The 18192-nt window shown below is 39.9% G+C and overlaps 1 protein-coding gene and 1 pseudogene across 2 annotated transcripts in view; both read left to right on the forward strand.

The window, feature by feature from the left end:
- Positions 1 to 17919, forward strand: part of LOC134222026 (endoplasmic reticulum aminopeptidase 2) — a 77759-nt gene extending 59840 nt beyond the window's left edge. For both annotated transcript variants that reach the window (XM_062701181.1, XM_062701185.1), the window contains one exon: positions 14924 to 17919. In XM_062701181.1, the coding sequence (XP_062557165.1) occupies positions 14924 to 15076 (153 nt within the window). In that variant the 3' untranslated portion in view covers positions 15077 to 17919. The remainder of the gene's footprint in view (positions 1 to 14923) is intronic.
- Positions 243 to 6812, forward strand: LOC134212689 (uncharacterized; annotated as a pseudogene).
- Positions 17920 to 18192: the final 273 nt, after the last annotated feature.

Genomic DNA, 18192 nt, shown 5'->3' on the forward strand with positions numbered 1-18192 from the left:
CATAAAACATAGTAAAATATAACCTACACAGTCTACCGTATTTCGTTTTTAAGTTTGCCGTTTTTCACATAGGGAGGGCTTCTCGTAATCCTACAATTGTAACACATAAAAACATAATACGGCCATAACATAATTCACATAAAAATTGCCTTACAGTTTAAACATTTAGTGTGAGCGTAGGGACTTTGGTAGACACTGCTATTGCACACGACTTGCACTACAATAATAGACAGGACTAGACAATGTTCAATGGTTGGTTTAGAGATGGCGGTGTCGGATGCTATAAAATTCTCATCTGTTCAGACTCATTTACACTTTCTGATCTAGTGTGGTGGTGAGCAATTCCTCTGCGAGAGGAATCGGCTTTAACGGTGTGGAGTATACCTGCGTATGTTATATAATATTCAGACCCTCCACATCAGTACGGTAGTTTACTGTATTAGGTGTGTTTTGAATATGACACATTTCTAATATTGGTAGAGCTATTTGTCGAAATGTACGATCTATTATTTGTGTGTTGTCTAGATTGAAGGTGTGTTGATTGTTTATCATATGTTGGATGAGGGCTGTTTTGGCGTGTATGTTATTTTCTGGGCTTTTGCTAATCTTGTTTATGTCGGATCTGTGTCCACTGATACGTTTTTTTAAATTGTTGGTGGTCATACCAATATAAACTTGATCGCAATCGTTACATGGAATGTTGTATACGACGTTGTGTTGGTCATATGGAAGCACTGGATCTTTAACTGGTTTCAGCAGGGATTTTGTTGTTTTGAAATTTCGTCTGGCTATTTTTATGTTTTTGAAGTCTTTTTTCAGGATGTTGGAGATGGTCGTCGTCAGAAAAGGAATGTTGAGCATTTGTTGATCATTTGAGAAAGTTTGATCATTTGACCTGATAACTAGTGTATCCAAGAAGGGAAGTTGAATTGTCACCGCTGCCCACCACATCATCGCCACCCAGTCCACCTTTTCTGATCATTTCGACACATACCCCATCAATAGATCCATGCGACGTAAACACCAGCCAAACTCCAAGATCTCAACCTTCCAGTCCACCAAACGAAGCCAATCCAAACAGCCAAGAAACCACCTATAGATCCATGCTCAACATTCCTTTTCTGACGACGACCATCTCCAACATCCTGAAAAAAGACTTCAAAAACATAAAAATAGCCAGACGAAATTTCAAAACAACAAAATCCCTGCTGAAACCAGTTAAAGATCCAGTGCTTCCATATGACCAACACAACGTCGTATACAACATTCCATGTAACGATTGCGATCAAGTTTATATTGGTATGACCACTAACAATTTAAAAAAACGTATCAGTGGACACAGATCCGACATAAACAAGATTAGCAAAAGCCCAGAAAATAACATACACGCCAAAACAGCCCTCATCCAACATATGATAAACAATCAACACACCTTCAATCTAGACAACACACAAATAATAGATCGTACATTTCGACAAACAGCTCTACCAATATTAGAAATGTGTCATATTCAAAACACACCTAATACAGTAAACTACCGTACTGATGTGGAGGGTCTGAATATTATATAACATACGCAGGTATACTCCACACCGTTAAAGCCGATTCCTCTCGCAGAGGAATTGCTCACCACCACACTAGATCAGAAAGTGTAAATGAGTCTGAACAGATGAGAATTTTATAGCATCCGACACCGCCATCTCTAAACCAACCATTGAACATTGTCTAGTCCTGTCTATTATTGTAGTGCAAGTCGTGTGCAATAGCAGTGTCTACCAAAGTCCCTACGCTCACACTAAATGTTTAAACTGTAAGGCAATTTTTATGTGAATTATGTTATGGCCGTATTATGTTTTTATGTGTTACAATTGTAGGATTACGAGAAGCCCTCCCTATGTGAAAAACGGCAAACTTAATAACGAAAAACGGTAGACTGTGTAGGTTATATTTTACTATGTTTTATGTATTATGTTGTGTACCTCCTAAAGTCCATGTTCTTATTTTAGTTCACCCTTGAAAAAGGCCAAAAATACAGGCCGAAACGTCGGGCAAAACAAAACGAATCGTTTTGACTAAATTAGACTGAGAAAGCCACACAATAAAACACCAAATCTTCCAGTCGTATTTCTTTTGTATTCCGAAGAATTTCTTATGAAAATTCAAAACAAAAAATATCCATGGAAATCTCCAAAAAAATTCAGTGTTAATTCCAAATGATTTTACGAGTAAATTTCGAAGACTTTTCCGAGGATTTTGCGAGAGAAAATTTCGAAGAATTTTTATTTAGAGGAAATATTGAAGACTTTATCAAGAAAATCCCGAGGAAGCTCCGAAAAAAAATTGCCGAGATTTTTTCGGCTAAATAATTAGCCGAAGAAATTTTGAAATATTTGCCGAGAAGATTCCAAACAATTTGTTGAAAAAATCCCGAAAAATCACTGAGGCACTTCTGAAGAATTTGCCAAATGAATCCCGAATAAATTGCCTAGAAAATCTAAAAAGAAATCCCGAGGAGAAACCGAAGAATTTATCAAGGGAAGAATTACACGAGGGAAATTCTGAGGATATTGTTGAGAATATTTTGACGAAATAATTTGCCTAGTATATTTTTAAGAATTTGCCGAGAAAGTTCTAAATATTTTGTCGAGTAAATTCCGAAGAAATCATCAAAGAATTTTCTGGGAACCTGCAGAGTGAATATTGATGCCGAGAAAACCCCAAAGAATTTTCTCGAAGCATCCGCCTAAGAAAATTCCAATTAATTTGTCGAGAAAATCCTGAAGATATTTCTTATGAAATTTGGAAGAATTTGACGAATAAATCGAAGGAAATCAAAAGAATTTCACCAGGAGATCGCTTCCCAAACAAAATTTTGAATAATTTGCCAAGGAAATTCCGAACTTTTTATCAAGTAACATCTGATTTTTTTTTTCGAAAAATTTCCAGAGGGGAGTCCAAAGAATAATCCGATGAAGTTTCAGAGAATTTTGCGAAAAAAAGTCTGGGATATTTTTCATATTTCAACAAATTACAGAAATAAATTTCTGGAAATTTCAAAAAAATTCTCGATAACCAACTTCAATGAAATATTGTCAAGTCAACTCACGCCGAAAACACTGACTGAAGTCACCACTAGTCTGGGTGTCAGCGTTTAGCGTATACTGTAGCGTTTACAAGCTTGACCGCACGCATAGGCTGATGTACCTGAGAACGAACTGAAGAAGGTTGGAGTGAACGTGGCCGCTATTCAAGAAGTCCGATGGCCCAGATCAGGAGAATGTGAATTCCGAGCCGTGGACCCCACGACCAACACTGCATTCAAGTATAACATCTATCACAGCGGCGGCGGAAAAGCAAAGCATGGAGTTGGTTTCGTAGTGATGGACAAGCAGTTGAAGCGAGGGATGCGGTGGAAACCCATTAGCGAACGAATCTGTGTGTGGAGAATACGAAGCAAATTCTTCAATTACAGCCTAATCAACGTTTAGACAAACGATAAATTCGACGACGTGAAGGAATGTCTTGATAAAGCCTATGGAGAGTTCCCAAAGCATGACGTGAAACTTGTTATCGGAGACGCTAACGCTCACGGTAGAGAGGACTTTTTCCGTCCCATAATTGGTAGGAAGAGCCTTCACTCCGCTACCAATGACAACGGACTACGGCTATTAAATTTCGCTGCTGCCAGAGGGATGGCCATCAGTAGCACCTACTTTGCACGAAAGAACATCCGAAAGCACACCTGGAGACACCCAAATGGTGAAACTTGCAACCAGATAGACCATTAATGGGCGCCATTTCTTGGATGTTATCGATGTGCGGACATTCAGAGGTCCGAACATTGGCTCTGATCACTAGCTCGTTGTCAGTAAAATTCGATCTCGGTTGTCAACTGTATCGCACGAAAGATCACAGTGAACGATGCGTTACAATATACAGCGTTTGTCGGCGGAAGGAGTATCAACGGAGTACCGCCAGAAGCTCGACGAACGGATAAGTGCAATCAACGTAAGCGACAACATCAACGATCTATGGGAGTCGATCTATGGAGCGGTGAGCACAACAGCATGAAAAGTGGTAAGCACTGCACAGATGAGACCCAGGACGGGTTGGCTCGATGTGGAGTGTCAGGGAGTGACAGACGAGAAGAACGTTGCCAGAAGCCGGATGTTGGTGTCGGGTACCCGATCGAATAGGGATCGGTACAAGGAAGCAAGAGCAGCAGAAAAACAAACCCACCGCAGGAAGAAGAAACAGTATGAAGTACAAGTGATTAGCGAGGCGCAGGAAGAGCAGAATGATATGCGGAGGTTTTTTGAGTCTGTCAATGGCGTGCGGAGAAAGACAACGCCATCTCCCGTTATGTGCAACGACCAACAAGGGAATTTGAAGATAAAACCGAAGTGGCTGCCAGGTGGAAGCAACACTTCGAGACTTTGTTGAATAGTGGAAGTGACGGACAAGCTGTAGAGTCGCCTACACTAGATGAGGTTAAAAAAGCTGTTAAAAAGCTGAAATCAATAAAGCTGTGAGAAAGACCAGCTCCCGGCTGATCTTCTCAAACATGGCAGTGAGCAGCTTTATGAAGTTCTGCACCATATTATGTCGAAAAGATGGGAAGACGAGGAAATGCCTGCTAGCTTGTTGGACGGCCTCATTTGCCCTCTCTTTAAGAAAGGGCACAGACTGGAGTGCGCCAATTACCGAGGAATAACCCTCCTTAATTCGGCGTACAAAATTATGTCCCGTATTCTGTTCAACAGATTGAGACCGCTTGAAGGGTCCTTCGTTGGCGAATACCAAGCAAGTTTTCGTGAGGGCCGATCAACGACGGATCAAATGTTACCATGAGACAAATCCTTGATAAATTTCGTGAGTACAACTTGCAGACGCATCATCTGTTTATTGATTTCAAGGCGGCGTACGTTTCAGTGAAGCGGAATGAATTATGGCAAATTATGCTTGAACATGGTTTTCCGGCGAAACTGATACGGCTGATTCGTGTAACGTTGGACGGATCGAAATCAACCGTAAGGGTTGCGGATGAAATATCGACATCATTCGTTACCTTAGATGGATTGAAGCAGGGTGATGCACTCTCGAATCTACTGTTCAATATAGCGCTCGAGGGAGCGATTAGGAGAGCTGGTGTGCAATGAAGCGGTACCATTATCACAAGATCGCATATGCTCCTGGGATTTGCGGACGATATCGATATTATCGGGATGCATCGCCGTGCCGTGGAAGAGGCTTTTGTGCCTTTTAAGAGGGAGATAGCGAGGATTGAACTCACGAACAATACCAGCAAAACGAAGTACATGGTCGCTGGCAATCAACGTAGGTGCATTTGTGGTGGTGGTAGTGAAATTGTGCTGGATGGTGAAAAATTTGAAGTGGTAGAAGAATTTGTGTATCTTGGAACATTGGTGACGTGCGATAATGATGTTGCCCGCGAGGTGAAAAGGCGTATCACAGCTGCAAATAGGACTTATTACGGACTTCGTAACCAGCTTAAGTCCCGTAGTCTGCAAACGATTACAAAACTCGCGCTGTATACTACTCTGATTCTTCCGGTGGCTTTATACGGCCATGAAACATGGACGTTAAAGGAGGCTGATCGGAGAGTTTTCAGAGTGTTTGAGCGTATGGTGCTGCGAATAATACTCAGCTGTAAACAGGAGAACGGTATCTGGTGGCATCGCATAAATCACGAGTTTACCAGGTATATAAAGGGCTGGATGTGTTTAAGCTTATACAACACGGCAGACTACGGTGGGCTGGACACGTTGTTCGTATGCCGGAAGAACGTCATGCGAAGATAATGTTTAGTAGAGGACCCGGAAGAGGCCACAGGCTTCGTGGAAGGCCGCGTACACGATGGCTTTGTGCAGTTGAAGAGGACCTGAGGGCGCTCAATGTTCAGGGCGACTGGAAGCGATTGGCCCAGGATCAAGTCCAGTGGAGAAGAATACTCCATTCGGCGTAGGTTCATCGAAGAGCTGTAGCTCATCAAGTAAGCAAGATGCTCATCAAACTGGTGGTCATGGAATACGAGGTGTGCTACGTCTTTAATTTCAGAGTATATAATAAGACAACCCTCCCGCCTTGGTTAGTCACGCTTAATCCACAACTAAGAAGCTTTGCCTAAATACATTTTTGTTTTTCGATATTTGTGGATGTATGAGTGTACAAAAAAATAGTCTGTCATACGGCCGAGCACCTTTACAGTCCCCAGAAGGGTATACTTGGACTCCCGCAGGAACAGATCCACATCCGCCCACACGGGTCTGAGTTATGCAATGATAGTGAATAGTGAGAAGTGAGATGTAAAAAGTGAAAAAAATAGATGGGAGATGTGAGAAGTGAGAAGTGTACCACGCGAACTTGACGTCACACGTTCCATTGGTTGGATTGCAATCATGACGTCATGCTCGTTTGGCTACACTGATTGAGAGTTCATTTGGCTACACTCGTTTTCGCTTCAGCTCGTCTATAGAAACTACAGTGTCTATAATCTATAATCTACTTTCCGATTTGGGTGCAATATTTAGACCACTACCCGGGATGCGGTTGGGGTCGTCGAGCAACTCGATAACATTATCGAGTTCGCAAGCGGAAGGCAGAACATCAGTAAGGAACTGAAACACAACCTGCTGGTGCACCGCCAGGCTGTTCGAGTCGTAAGACAAGGACAGGACGCTTTCATCAGCCACCCAGGGGAAGCGAGAAGGCCGACAAAGGTACCACAACTGAGGTCTTCTCCTTCGTTGGAAGATCGAATATGGCCGAAGAGGCGATTGATTTTGCCCTGACGCCTAACCAAAAACGGCTCAGGCAGTAAACCGACGATGGTGCTCAGAGCAAAGCCAAACAGTAGGCGACAGTAGGCTAAACGTTGTCTTGACGGAGCAGATCGGGGTCCCGGGTCCCTGACGGGGTGTAGTGGCGCCCGAAGGGCGTTGACCCGAGTAGGCGACTTCTCGGCCCAAAATCGCGAAAGGCATCAACCAGACGCATTTCTCCGGGTCTCAAGAGGGTACCTGCCGGCCAGTCCCATCGACCAAAAATCCCTGGCAGCTGGTTCGCTCAAAGTGGAAGTCGAGCGCAAAGAAAGTTAAGGGCAGAGTAGAGGCCTTGTTGGTGTAAACTAATAAGCATAAGTACGCCGACGTCAATGCAGGCGACCGAAAAGCTTTCGGCGCTGGAACAGGACGCGCGAAACGTCAGACGCACCAAGACTGGTGAAATGTGAAGGTTTTTTACGTTTGTTTCTTGAAGACCTTTTTCTGTATTTTTTCAGGATGTTTTCAAGACTTCATAGGAATGATCTTTTGTTTGAATGTGATTTTTTAAATTTTCTATGGAAAATTCATTGGAATTTCCACGGTAAATTTTACAAAATTTTAGCCAAAATGATTCAGAACCCCACGGGATTTTTTTTTAAAAATTACGGGAAACCGTTCGATATTTCAACAAAAAAATCGGATTTTTGAAGGAATTTCTCTGGATTTCTAGAGTGAATTCTTCGTATTGTGCATATGAAATTCTTTGGAAATTCAATGGAAAATTCTTAATAAAGAGGAAGGCTCATTTGTCCAAAAATCAGAAAGCCATTTGGCCGAATAATACGTTTTGTTGAAAATGATCAAGCCGAATTGTATTTGGCCGAAAAGAAAATTTGCGCAAAACGGTTATACAACGGAAAACAGTCTGGACAAAAATTTCTTTTGGCCAAAGCAATTTTTTTTTTTTTTTTTTTTTAATCTTTATTTAAGTGATTTTTCTTAATATCTAAAGAGTTCATCACTGAAATGGCCAAAGCAACGTACGGCTAAGAATTTGACCGAAATAGCATTTTTTCTCAAACACGTCGTTTAGCTGAAATGGTCTTTTGGCCGAATAGGTTGTAAGGCCAAAAATGGTTGTTTGACAGAAAGGCTATTTGATCGAAAATTTCATTTGGTCCAACGGCCAAATGATGATCACTGAGCGGGTAGTATGGTCAAAATATCCACCTGTTTGGCCAAATCACGTTCTCGGCCAAATGAACTTTCTGACAAACGACCTTTTCGGCCAAATAACTTTTTGACAAACCGACATTTGCGGCCAAATAAACGTTTGTCCGAAACTGTATTAAGTCGAAAATGGTTTGACCGTAAATAACATTTGGCGGAGAGCAACAAACAGCCGAAAGGCTCATTTGGCCAAATTGGTAATTTGACGGCATTTTATGCCAAATAACCTATTCAGCTAAACGGCTTTTTTGGCAAAATGATCAATTCAGCCAAACGACACTTGCCAAATAACCAAACAGACAAATTGGGGGCAAAAAAAATTAGCTCTCCTAGGATTTGAAAATTTAGTTAGCAGTGATATAAATTTTCAACATATAGCATAATAAATTACTGAAAAAGTTTGAAGACAAAAGAGTTATCTCCCATATTCAGCCTATCATAATGAAATGAGTGGAAGACAAATGAGCTTTTATTTCATTTCTGAGAAAGATTCCTGGTGGCAGTGAAATTGCACTTGTTGTTAATTATGAAAAGCCAATGTCTAAATGAATTGAAATCATACAAGTAAACTTGATATGAACAACAACGGAGAGCCACCAAAATTAAAATATCAATCAAAGCAAATGTGAAACTTTGCCAGCAGCCAAAGAAATGTGGCCAACCATCACAAACTTGAGTGACAGTTTTCCAGCAGACTTCCGCGTGCCTAGCAACATGATAATGTCCACAGATCCACAGCATCCGAGAAGAATTCTCATTGGAATCTCTAAAGAATTCATTTCAGAATCATCGAAGTATTCCAACCGGAATCCGGAAGTTTTCACATTGGATTCCTTTTAGTTATCTTTAAGGAATACCCTTGGGAATCTTTGGGGGATACCTTTTTAATCCATGGAGAATTTGCTTCAGAATCTCTCATTAATTTGCTTCGGAATTTCTCCGGAGTCATTCGAAGATTTGTTTCGAAATCGTTCGGAGAATTGCATTGGAATTTCTTGTTCTGGAATATTTTTTTTCGGAGTCTCTCGAAGTTTCGTCTCGGAATCCTTTGATGATATATTTCGGAATCCTTCAACGATTTGCTTAAACATGCCTGGAGGATTCCCTTCGGAATCGCTGGAGAATTCTTTACGGAATCTCTGGAGGATTGATTCGGAGTCCCTCGACGATTTGCTCCGAAATCCTTTGACGGTTCGCTTCTACATCCCTGGAACATTGCCTATGAAATCCCTGGACATTCAAGTTGGGATTCCTGGAGGGTTTCTGACGGAATATCTGTAACATTCCCGTTGGAACTCCTGGAACATCTCTGTCGGAATTCCTGGAATACTCTCGTCGGTATTCCTGGAGGATTCCATTTGGAATCTCTAGAAGATTCTCACTAGAATCCCTGAAACATTTCTGTCGGATTCACTGGAACATTCCCGTTCAAATTTCTGGAATATTCCTTGAAGTCGAAATTCCTAGAAGGATGGAGTATATTCATAAGGTTCTCATTGGAATCCCTAGAACATTCCTGTCGGAATCCCTGGTGGATTGCCTTCAGAATCCCTGAAGGCTCCCTTCGATATGCTTGGAAGATGTTGCATTTTTCTTTTTCTTTTGAGATAGACAGAATATTTATAAATATGCAAAAATTTCCACTGTCTACCGGTAGGAACCTGACGGCCACCCGTCACATATTGTCCTTTCAGTGTGCGGGACAAAGCCGAGCGCTACTACACTTAAACACAAAGCCATACGCTATCAATGTGAGTCGTTGTAGCAACTATCGGTGGCGGCGGCGTGCCAAAAACTGTCGGCGGCGGCGGCGCACACCTCTACTTGGGTGACGGCGCAGATGTAAGGTCGCTGGGGACGGAAGTGACCTTCCAGTGCATGCAACTGGACGAGGTCACGAACGTGGACGACGTCGTCTCTGCCGTCAGAGAGCAGTGCGGTACAAAGATCGTCCATTTGGCACGCAGCTAGCCTACCCTAGGTCATGGAGCGAAAGATGTTAACATGAGCTGGTCAGTAAGCCCAATAAGCAAACTTCAGCCACCTTCAGTGGACAGGTACTATTGGTGCTTAGAGTCGGGACATAAGCCCTACGACTTTAAGGGCCCAGACCGTAGCAACCTGTGTCATCATTGTGGAAGGGCACAAGGCGCAGGAATGCGATAAGTCACTAAAGTGTCCATCTGCGCCAGCAAAAAGCAAGCATGTAATCACGTTATGGGTAGACCTCCGTGTCTCATAGGAGAGAAAACAAGAAGGTGACATGCAAGCAACACAGTTGAATCTTAATCACTGTGCATCTGTCCAGCAGCTGCTGTGGCAGTCGATATCGGAGTCGAAGACCAATGTCGCTTTCCTGTCCGACCCTGTACAACTGACCCGACTCTGACTCAGGTCGTTATTTATGTGACTATTTCTAGACCAACATTTGAAAAGGGCGTAACAGCCAAAATTTATTCCTTCTGATTTCTCGTCTACTCGGTTGTAGCACAAAAGGTCGAAGGTCAAAAGGTCGAAGGACAAAAGGTCGAAGGTCAAAAGGTCGAAAGGACAAAAGGTCGAAGGGTCAAAAGGTCGAAGGGACAAAAGGTCGAAACAAAAAAACTGCGTCAAAAGGTCGAAGGACAAAAGGTCGAAATGAAGAAAGACCCTTCTTTTTTCTTCCTTCTTTATTATTTTGTCTCCCTTTTAACCTCTATTTTCTTTCTTCTTTCTTTTTCCTTCTTCTTTCTTCCTTCTTACTTCATATGCTTCTTTCCTTCCATTCTTCTTCCTTCTTTCTTCTTTCTTACTTCTTTCTTCCTTCCATATTTCATCTTCCCTATTTCTAACTTCTTTCTTCTCTCTTTCTTCCTTCTTTCTTTCTTTTTTTCAGTTTTTTAAGGAAACAGTTTTTCTCCCTTCTTTCTTTCTTCACTCTTTTTGGCTTCATTCTTTCTTCCGTCTTTCTTCATTCCACTTTCTTTTCTTCCTTTTATCTTCCTATTTTCTACCTTCTTGTTTTCTTCTTTCTTCCTTATTTCATCCTTCTTTTTTCCTTCTTTCTTCCTGTTTACTTCCTTATTTCTCCCTTCTTTGTTTTTTATTTCCCCCATGTTTCTTTCGTCCTTCCCTGTTACTTGCTTCTTCTGTCTACTTCATTTTTTTGTTTCCTTGTGTCTTCCTTCCTTCTTCTTTCCTTCTTCTACTTTCCTTCTAACTTCTTTCTTCATTCTAACTACTATCTTCCTACTTTTTTTTCTTCTTTCTTTCTTCTGCCTTTTCTATTTTTGTTTCTTTTTGTTTCTACCTTCTTTCTTACTTATTTCTTTCTTCATTCTTTCTTCCTCCGTTTTTCCTTCTTTTTCTTACTTCTTTCTTTTTTCTATCTTCTCTCTTTCTTCATTCTTTCTCTCTTCTTTCTTTCTTTCTTCTTGTTACCTTTCTTTCTGCCTGTTTTTTATTTCTTCCTTCTTTTTCCCTTCTTCATTCATTTATTCTTTTTTGCTTCTCTCCTCCTTGTTTCTTCTTTCATCCTTCTTTATCTCTTCTTTTTTCCTTCCTCTTTTCTTCCTTCTTTCTTCTTCCTTTCTTCCTTCTTTCTTTCTTTCTTATTTTTTTCCTTTTTCTTCCTTCTTTCTAACTTATTTCTTTCTTCTTTGTTCCTTATTTCTTTTCTATTTTTCCATTCCCTGTTACTTGCTTATTTCTTTTTTTGCATCCTTCGTCCTTCTTTTTTCCTTCTTTCATATTCTTTCTTCTTTCTTTCTTTTTTGTTCTTTTTTCTTCCTCTGTTCTTCACTTCTCGTTTTTATCACTCCTTAAATCACATTTCTCACTTGTCACTTTCTACTTCTCATTTCTTCCTTTCTACTTTTCGCTTCTCACTACTCACTGTTCACTTCTCACTTGTCACACTCAGGCTTGTAAAATGTCATCTGCATGTCATTTGACTAATTTGTTAATAACTTTCTTTATAAATAAAATTCACATCATAATTTTAGATGTACTCATAACGCTTGAGTAGTGCTATATTTTTGTTCGAGGGTACATTGCTCTAAATATAACATCTAAGGCTGGAGAGTGAAAACTCTCCAAAATGTCACGTGTCATTTGACATAATGTCATTTGAATGACATTTTGCCTCCCACGCCCCAGATTACATATTTACAGCAATGTCTTGTTAGACAAAGTTGTAGGCACATTTATGCGCTATAAGTTCGTCATACCTCAGGAATAGATGGCTACCTTCTGAAAAAAGTTCTGGGAAAATTATACAAACGAATGCAAATGACATTTTACAACACTGGTCACACTATTCACTATCCATTTTCACTTCTCACTACTCACTTCTCATTTCTCACTTATCAATTCTCACTTCTCACTTTTCACTTGTCATTTACCTATGCTCATTACTCCTTTCTTACGTCTCTCTTTTCACTACTCATTCCTTGTCCTTTTGTCCTTTCGACCTTTTGTCCTTCGACCTTTTGACCTTCGACGTTGTGATACAAATTCGACCCTTTGCCCTTTGGTCCATTCGACCTTTTGACCCTTCGACCTTTTGTCCTTTCCACCTTTTGCCCTTCGACTTTTTGACCTTCAACCTTTTGACACAGATTCTCGTCTACATATATAGCTATACAGTGTTGACCCGATTTTGTCACTCCCCGATTTTGTCTACCTCCGATTTTATCACGTTTCGCCTCGATTTTATCACGTCCCGATTTTATCACGTTTTCGACCCGAATTTGTCACCCCAAAAAAATTTGTCATTCTTTTTATTTTCGTAAATAATACCACAAACAACATTGATTTTCATGAAATAACTTTCACCGCCTGTAGTTTATTACGGACGACTTCTTAGTACCTGGGAAATATTCTGTAAGCAATTTCAACAAGAAATAACGGGTACCGTTCACGCATTTGGCCTTTCCAAGGCATAAAATGATTCATAGTTGTGGAATGAATTAAAAAATTTGAAATATTTTTTTTTTCAATTTTGTCGCATACCCTGTTTTATCAGCCCAAAATTCACCAGGGGTGTGATTAAATCTGGATATTACTGTATATGTAGACGAAGAATCAGAAGGAATAAACTTTGGCTGTTACGCCGTTTTCAAATGATGGTCTAGATTTTTACATGCATCTCGCAATTTATTCCATGTACCACAAAGAGCATGCAATATATTTGAAACAGGTCGACAAACCGTTGCTCACCCGTGTAGATCGAAAGGCCTTACTGCAGGAATTGAAACAGGTCGACAGACCTTTGGTTACACCTGTAGATCGAAAAGCCTTACTCAAGGATTTTTTGGATAGCCACGAAGTTATGTTGTGTACACATTTTATTTTATCTACAACTAGTTGACCCGGCAGACGTTGTCCTGCATAGTAGGCGAGAATGTGCATTCCGAACTGCCCATATAATGTTCGCATAGGAATCACAATTTTATTTATTCATGGTTTGCTCAACTTTACTCGTAATGTTCCCATTAGAAAGTATCATATAAACCCGTCGGAAACTATAATGAATGTTTCTGCTGAAGAAATGAAAAAAATCCATCCAGCCGTTTTCGAGTTATGCGGATACGAACACAGACCATTTCATTTTTATATATAAGAAGATAAGGAGCAACAGACCTTTGGTTACACGTGTAGATCTAAAGGTCTTACTCAAAGCCAAGAATTTATGCTGTGTACACATTCTATTTTATGTACTACAAGGTTCTTGCACCATATATGAAACAGGTTGACAGACCTTTGGTTATGTCTGTAGATCTAAAAGCCTTACTCAAGGATTTTGGTTTTCTTTGATAGCCATGAAGTTATTGTGTGTGTATATATTCGAATCTATGTTCCACAAGATCGATAAACCTTTGGTTACGCCTGTAGATCAAAAGGCCTTACTCCTGGAATTTCTTGGATGGCCAAAAAGTTATGCTTCGTACCAATTCTATTCTATGTAGCACAAAGAGCATGCACCATATTTGAAACAGATCGTCAGACCTTCGGTTACGCGTGTAGATCAAAAGGCCTTACTTCAGGAATTTCTTGGATGGCCGAGAAGTTATGCTTTGTACACATTCTATTCTTTGTAGCACAAGGAGCATGCACCATATTTGAAACAGGTCGATAGACCTTTGGTTACGCGTAAAAATAGCGAAAAACCGATTTTTTATTAAAAGTCACGTAATTTGCGGGATTTACGCGGTTTTTTTCAAAAGTTTTTTTTACGCGGTTTTTCAAAAAGGTTAGGAAACACATCTTCTTCTTCTTCTTATTGGCATTACATCCCCACACTGGGACAGAGCCGCCTCGCAGCTTAGTGTTCATTAAGCACTTCCACAGTTATTAACTGCGAGGTTTCTAAGCCGGTCTACCATTTTTGCATTCGTATATCATGAGGCTAACACGATGATACTTTTATGCCCAGGGAAGTCGACACAATTTACAATCCGAAAATTGCCTTGACCGGCACCGGGAATCGAACCCAACCACCCTCAGCATGATCTTGCTTTGTAGCCGTGCGTCTTACCGCACGGCTAAGGAGGGCCCCTAGGAAACACGTGTAAACCACAAAAAATCGATTTTAACTGGTTTTGTGGTTTTTTACGTGATTTTTTGGATTTACGCTGTTTTTTTACGCGGTTTTGATTTACGCGGAACGTATCTCCCGCGTAAAAACCGACTCCAGTGTATTGACATTCGGTGCTAAAGTGTCCGTTAGTTGAACGTCGGGGACAGATATATGAGGGTAATTGTTTAAATTATCATATAATGGTTCAGTTTTACAATAACTTATTATTTTTCGAAATCTGAATAAATACTCACTTGCTGATATTTGATCAACAAAGATGAACTTCACCAAAAACATTCAATTATTTAAAGCTCTGGTTACTAATTCCTCTATGTTAAAACTTTCACAGCTAAAATCCCTAGTGGAGCGCTTCGGCGACGGGCCGGGCATGAAGATCCTCAACATGACCCTCAGCATGGTGGCGGCCAACGTCGAGTGGGTCAGCCGTTCGCAGTCGTCCATCTACAGCTGGATCGAGACCAAGTACCACTTGGAGAAGTAAGAATCGTGCAACCCTTAACAGAATCGGTGAGAGGAATTTGCGGAGCAAATAAATAAAACGATGTAAATCTATTTTTTTAGTTTGTCCTTTTTCGAAACAATAGAGGAACATAAAAAAAAGACAAACACAGAGACATAGAAGTGAAACGAGTGTGTGCGTGTAGATTAAGTGAGCAGAACAAATCTTGGAAACAACAACCTACAAATTGCGACCGTGACCGTGATGTGAGTGAATGTTTTCTAGAACGCGAGCGCGAACAATTTGAAACGCTGAGAAAATCAGAATGCATTTATTCGTAGTACAATCTCTGGTAGAAGATTTTTAAATCCAACTATATGAAACGGAACGACTCTTCCAAAGACACAACAATGTGAATCTGTACGATAGTCCGCGGTATTGTTTTTTAGTTTGCGATCTAAAAGTCATTAAATCGAACTACTGTGTTCTCATTTTTACATATTTTAGTAAACAGGTATAAGAAGTGACTGATTTGTATCATTAAGGGCATTCATTATAAGATCACACTCTCAAACATTCTCACTGTCATATTTATCGGGTTCCAAGCGCATCAGCATCTGTAGCATAGACACAAATGTCCAAATTTTGAACAATTACTTGTAACAATAGGCAACTTAGCTCCGCTGATGATATCCATTATCAGTGTTCCAATCAGCGCAATACGCGGTATCGAAACTGTGGTGCGATATTAAATGAGTAATATCACAGAAATTTTACATAACGATGTATGGAAATTAAATTTCAAAATGCTAACAAAATTGTTTAATCAAAATGGAAATAAAAACGGATTGATGTCTAACGAAAACAAAAGAAGTCTCGTAAGTCTCAAAATAAGTATATTAACAATGAATACTTGAATAAAAATATGTTTACTATATAGGTTAAAAAGATCCAGTTCCGCACATCATACAGTTTTATATCAAACTTTGTCCTAATATCTTTTCTTCTTCTTCTTCTTATTGGCATTACGTCCCCACACTGGGACAGAGCCGCCTCGCAGCTTAGTGTTCATTAAGCACTTCCACAGTTATTAACTGCGAGGTTTCTAAGCCAGGTTACCATTTTTGCATTCGTATATCATGAGGCTAACACGATGATACTTTTATGCCCAGGGAAGTCGAGACAATTTCCAATCCGAAAATTGCCTAGACCGGCACCGGGAATCGAACCCAGCCACCCTCAGCATGGTCTTGCTTTGTAGCCGCGCGTCTTACCACACGGCTAAGGAGGGCCCCTAATATCTTTTAAAGACACTTTGAAATTTACTTTCCATGTGTTCGGTGTAAAATTTTCGTCCTAATTACTCATAAACTAAACCTTTTCCATATACCGCCACGGAGCTTTGGCTTCGCGTAAAAAGCGAAGATAAAATTGTCATTAGCCGACTTATGGGCTGCAGAGATTATCGACATCACCGCCAGTGGTAATGAAGTAATGGATTTGACACACAAACCCCCAATTTTTGTTTCAAATAAAAGTGCTGCTTTCGATGATGAATCAGAGATGTGACGAACAATACCGACAAAGAGCAGCTAGAAAAAAAACTCATTTGACTACGTTCTCGTGTACATACAAGGAAAACTGTACAGCAAAAAGAAAAACGTTCGCCACCCCTCTTCATTATTATGATGATTTCCTAATTCTACATTAGACTCGACGTTCGGGAGGCACGTGAGACTAACGGAAAGTAGAAAAATACGTGAAACTTGACTTACAGCAGGTGTGTGATATGAGTGGCGATTCCCGTAACGGATCGCATTTAAGCAGTATTAAAACAGAAAGTGGAAAACAAAGATTTTCTCTAGTCTACTAAGAGCAGAGCCGTTTCTGAGCATATATTTACGTTACAGAACTTTAAAGTTACCAGGATGGAGATTTAACGTTATGTGGTACAAGAGTGAAAACTATAGTTGACTTTGTTGCTTCTCTTTTCCCGTCATAATCAAGATATTCATACATTAACGTCCCTTAATTTATTTTTTAGTGATGATTGAAGCTTATGTAATTTGATTTAAATCGTAAAATTGAATTAAATTTGAATTAAAAGAAAAAAAAGTGCGATATTTAGCGATTTTTCGGTTGAAGTTTTTCTCCAAAACGGAATCATTCTCTCGCAATATCTGTAATAGAGTTTTTATATAAAGCAACACTTTAAATGCTCAGTAAAAATCCTGTTTAGCAATATATATCTTTACAAACGTAACACACTCATACTTATAAACGAGATATCTAGGTTTGCTTATTCTTTCCTAATAACAAGCACGAACAGTCGACGATGATAAAAAGGCAGATTAGTTCTTAGTCAATACGCTTAACAAGTACTACACGCAGAATTTAAGCCCATACTTTTATTTCAAATATTGAAACAAGGACTCAATCCCGGATGCTGACCTCCAGATCAGATATTTCCACCATTCATTCGAGACTACCACGATATTGAGTGCTTCTATTTAATCAGCGAACTGTGTTAGAGGAATAACAGAAAAAAAAAACAAGAAGCGCAATGACGGAGGAAACAAAACTGATTTCGTGTGCTAATTTTTATGTCATATTATCGTCATGTATAGATTATTATGTATATTGCGGAGCGTAGTGCCGATCGCAGCAAAGCAATTAGGTAGAGGCGCAAACAAACAAAAGAAAAGAAGTAAACAAAACAGTACGAGATAGATCGTGTTTAGGCAGCGGAAGCAGACGACAGATTTTTTTGGTCAAATAAAAGGAACAGTAAAAAACCGAAGAACCAAACAACAAACAACCAGCAGCGTGTCGTAAAACATTGTGTCAAAACAAACCGTTAAAATAAAACACTTCAATCTGTAAAATTGTTTGCCATTTTTTATTTTATTTTAAGTTTACAATGTTCCGAAATTTTATCCACCGACTTTTATGTACTGCAACTTGCTGGAAGTGGTAATTCGTAACGCAAAAAGAACTGCTACTGCCATCGATTTACTTTTTTACGTTTGACAACGTCTTACCCGAAGGTACGACTTAAAAACTCTCCAGCAATAAACTCTTGAAAATTTCAATTCTTGACAGTAAAAAATTCAGAACCAGCCAATCCCGTTCATGCATTTCCAACACGGACATCAGAT

The sequence above is a fragment of the Armigeres subalbatus genome, chromosome 1 (genome assembly GCF_024139115.2).
Source record: "Armigeres subalbatus isolate Guangzhou_Male chromosome 1, GZ_Asu_2, whole genome shotgun sequence".
Classification (NCBI taxonomy): Eukaryota; Metazoa; Arthropoda; class Insecta; order Diptera; family Culicidae; genus Armigeres; species Armigeres subalbatus.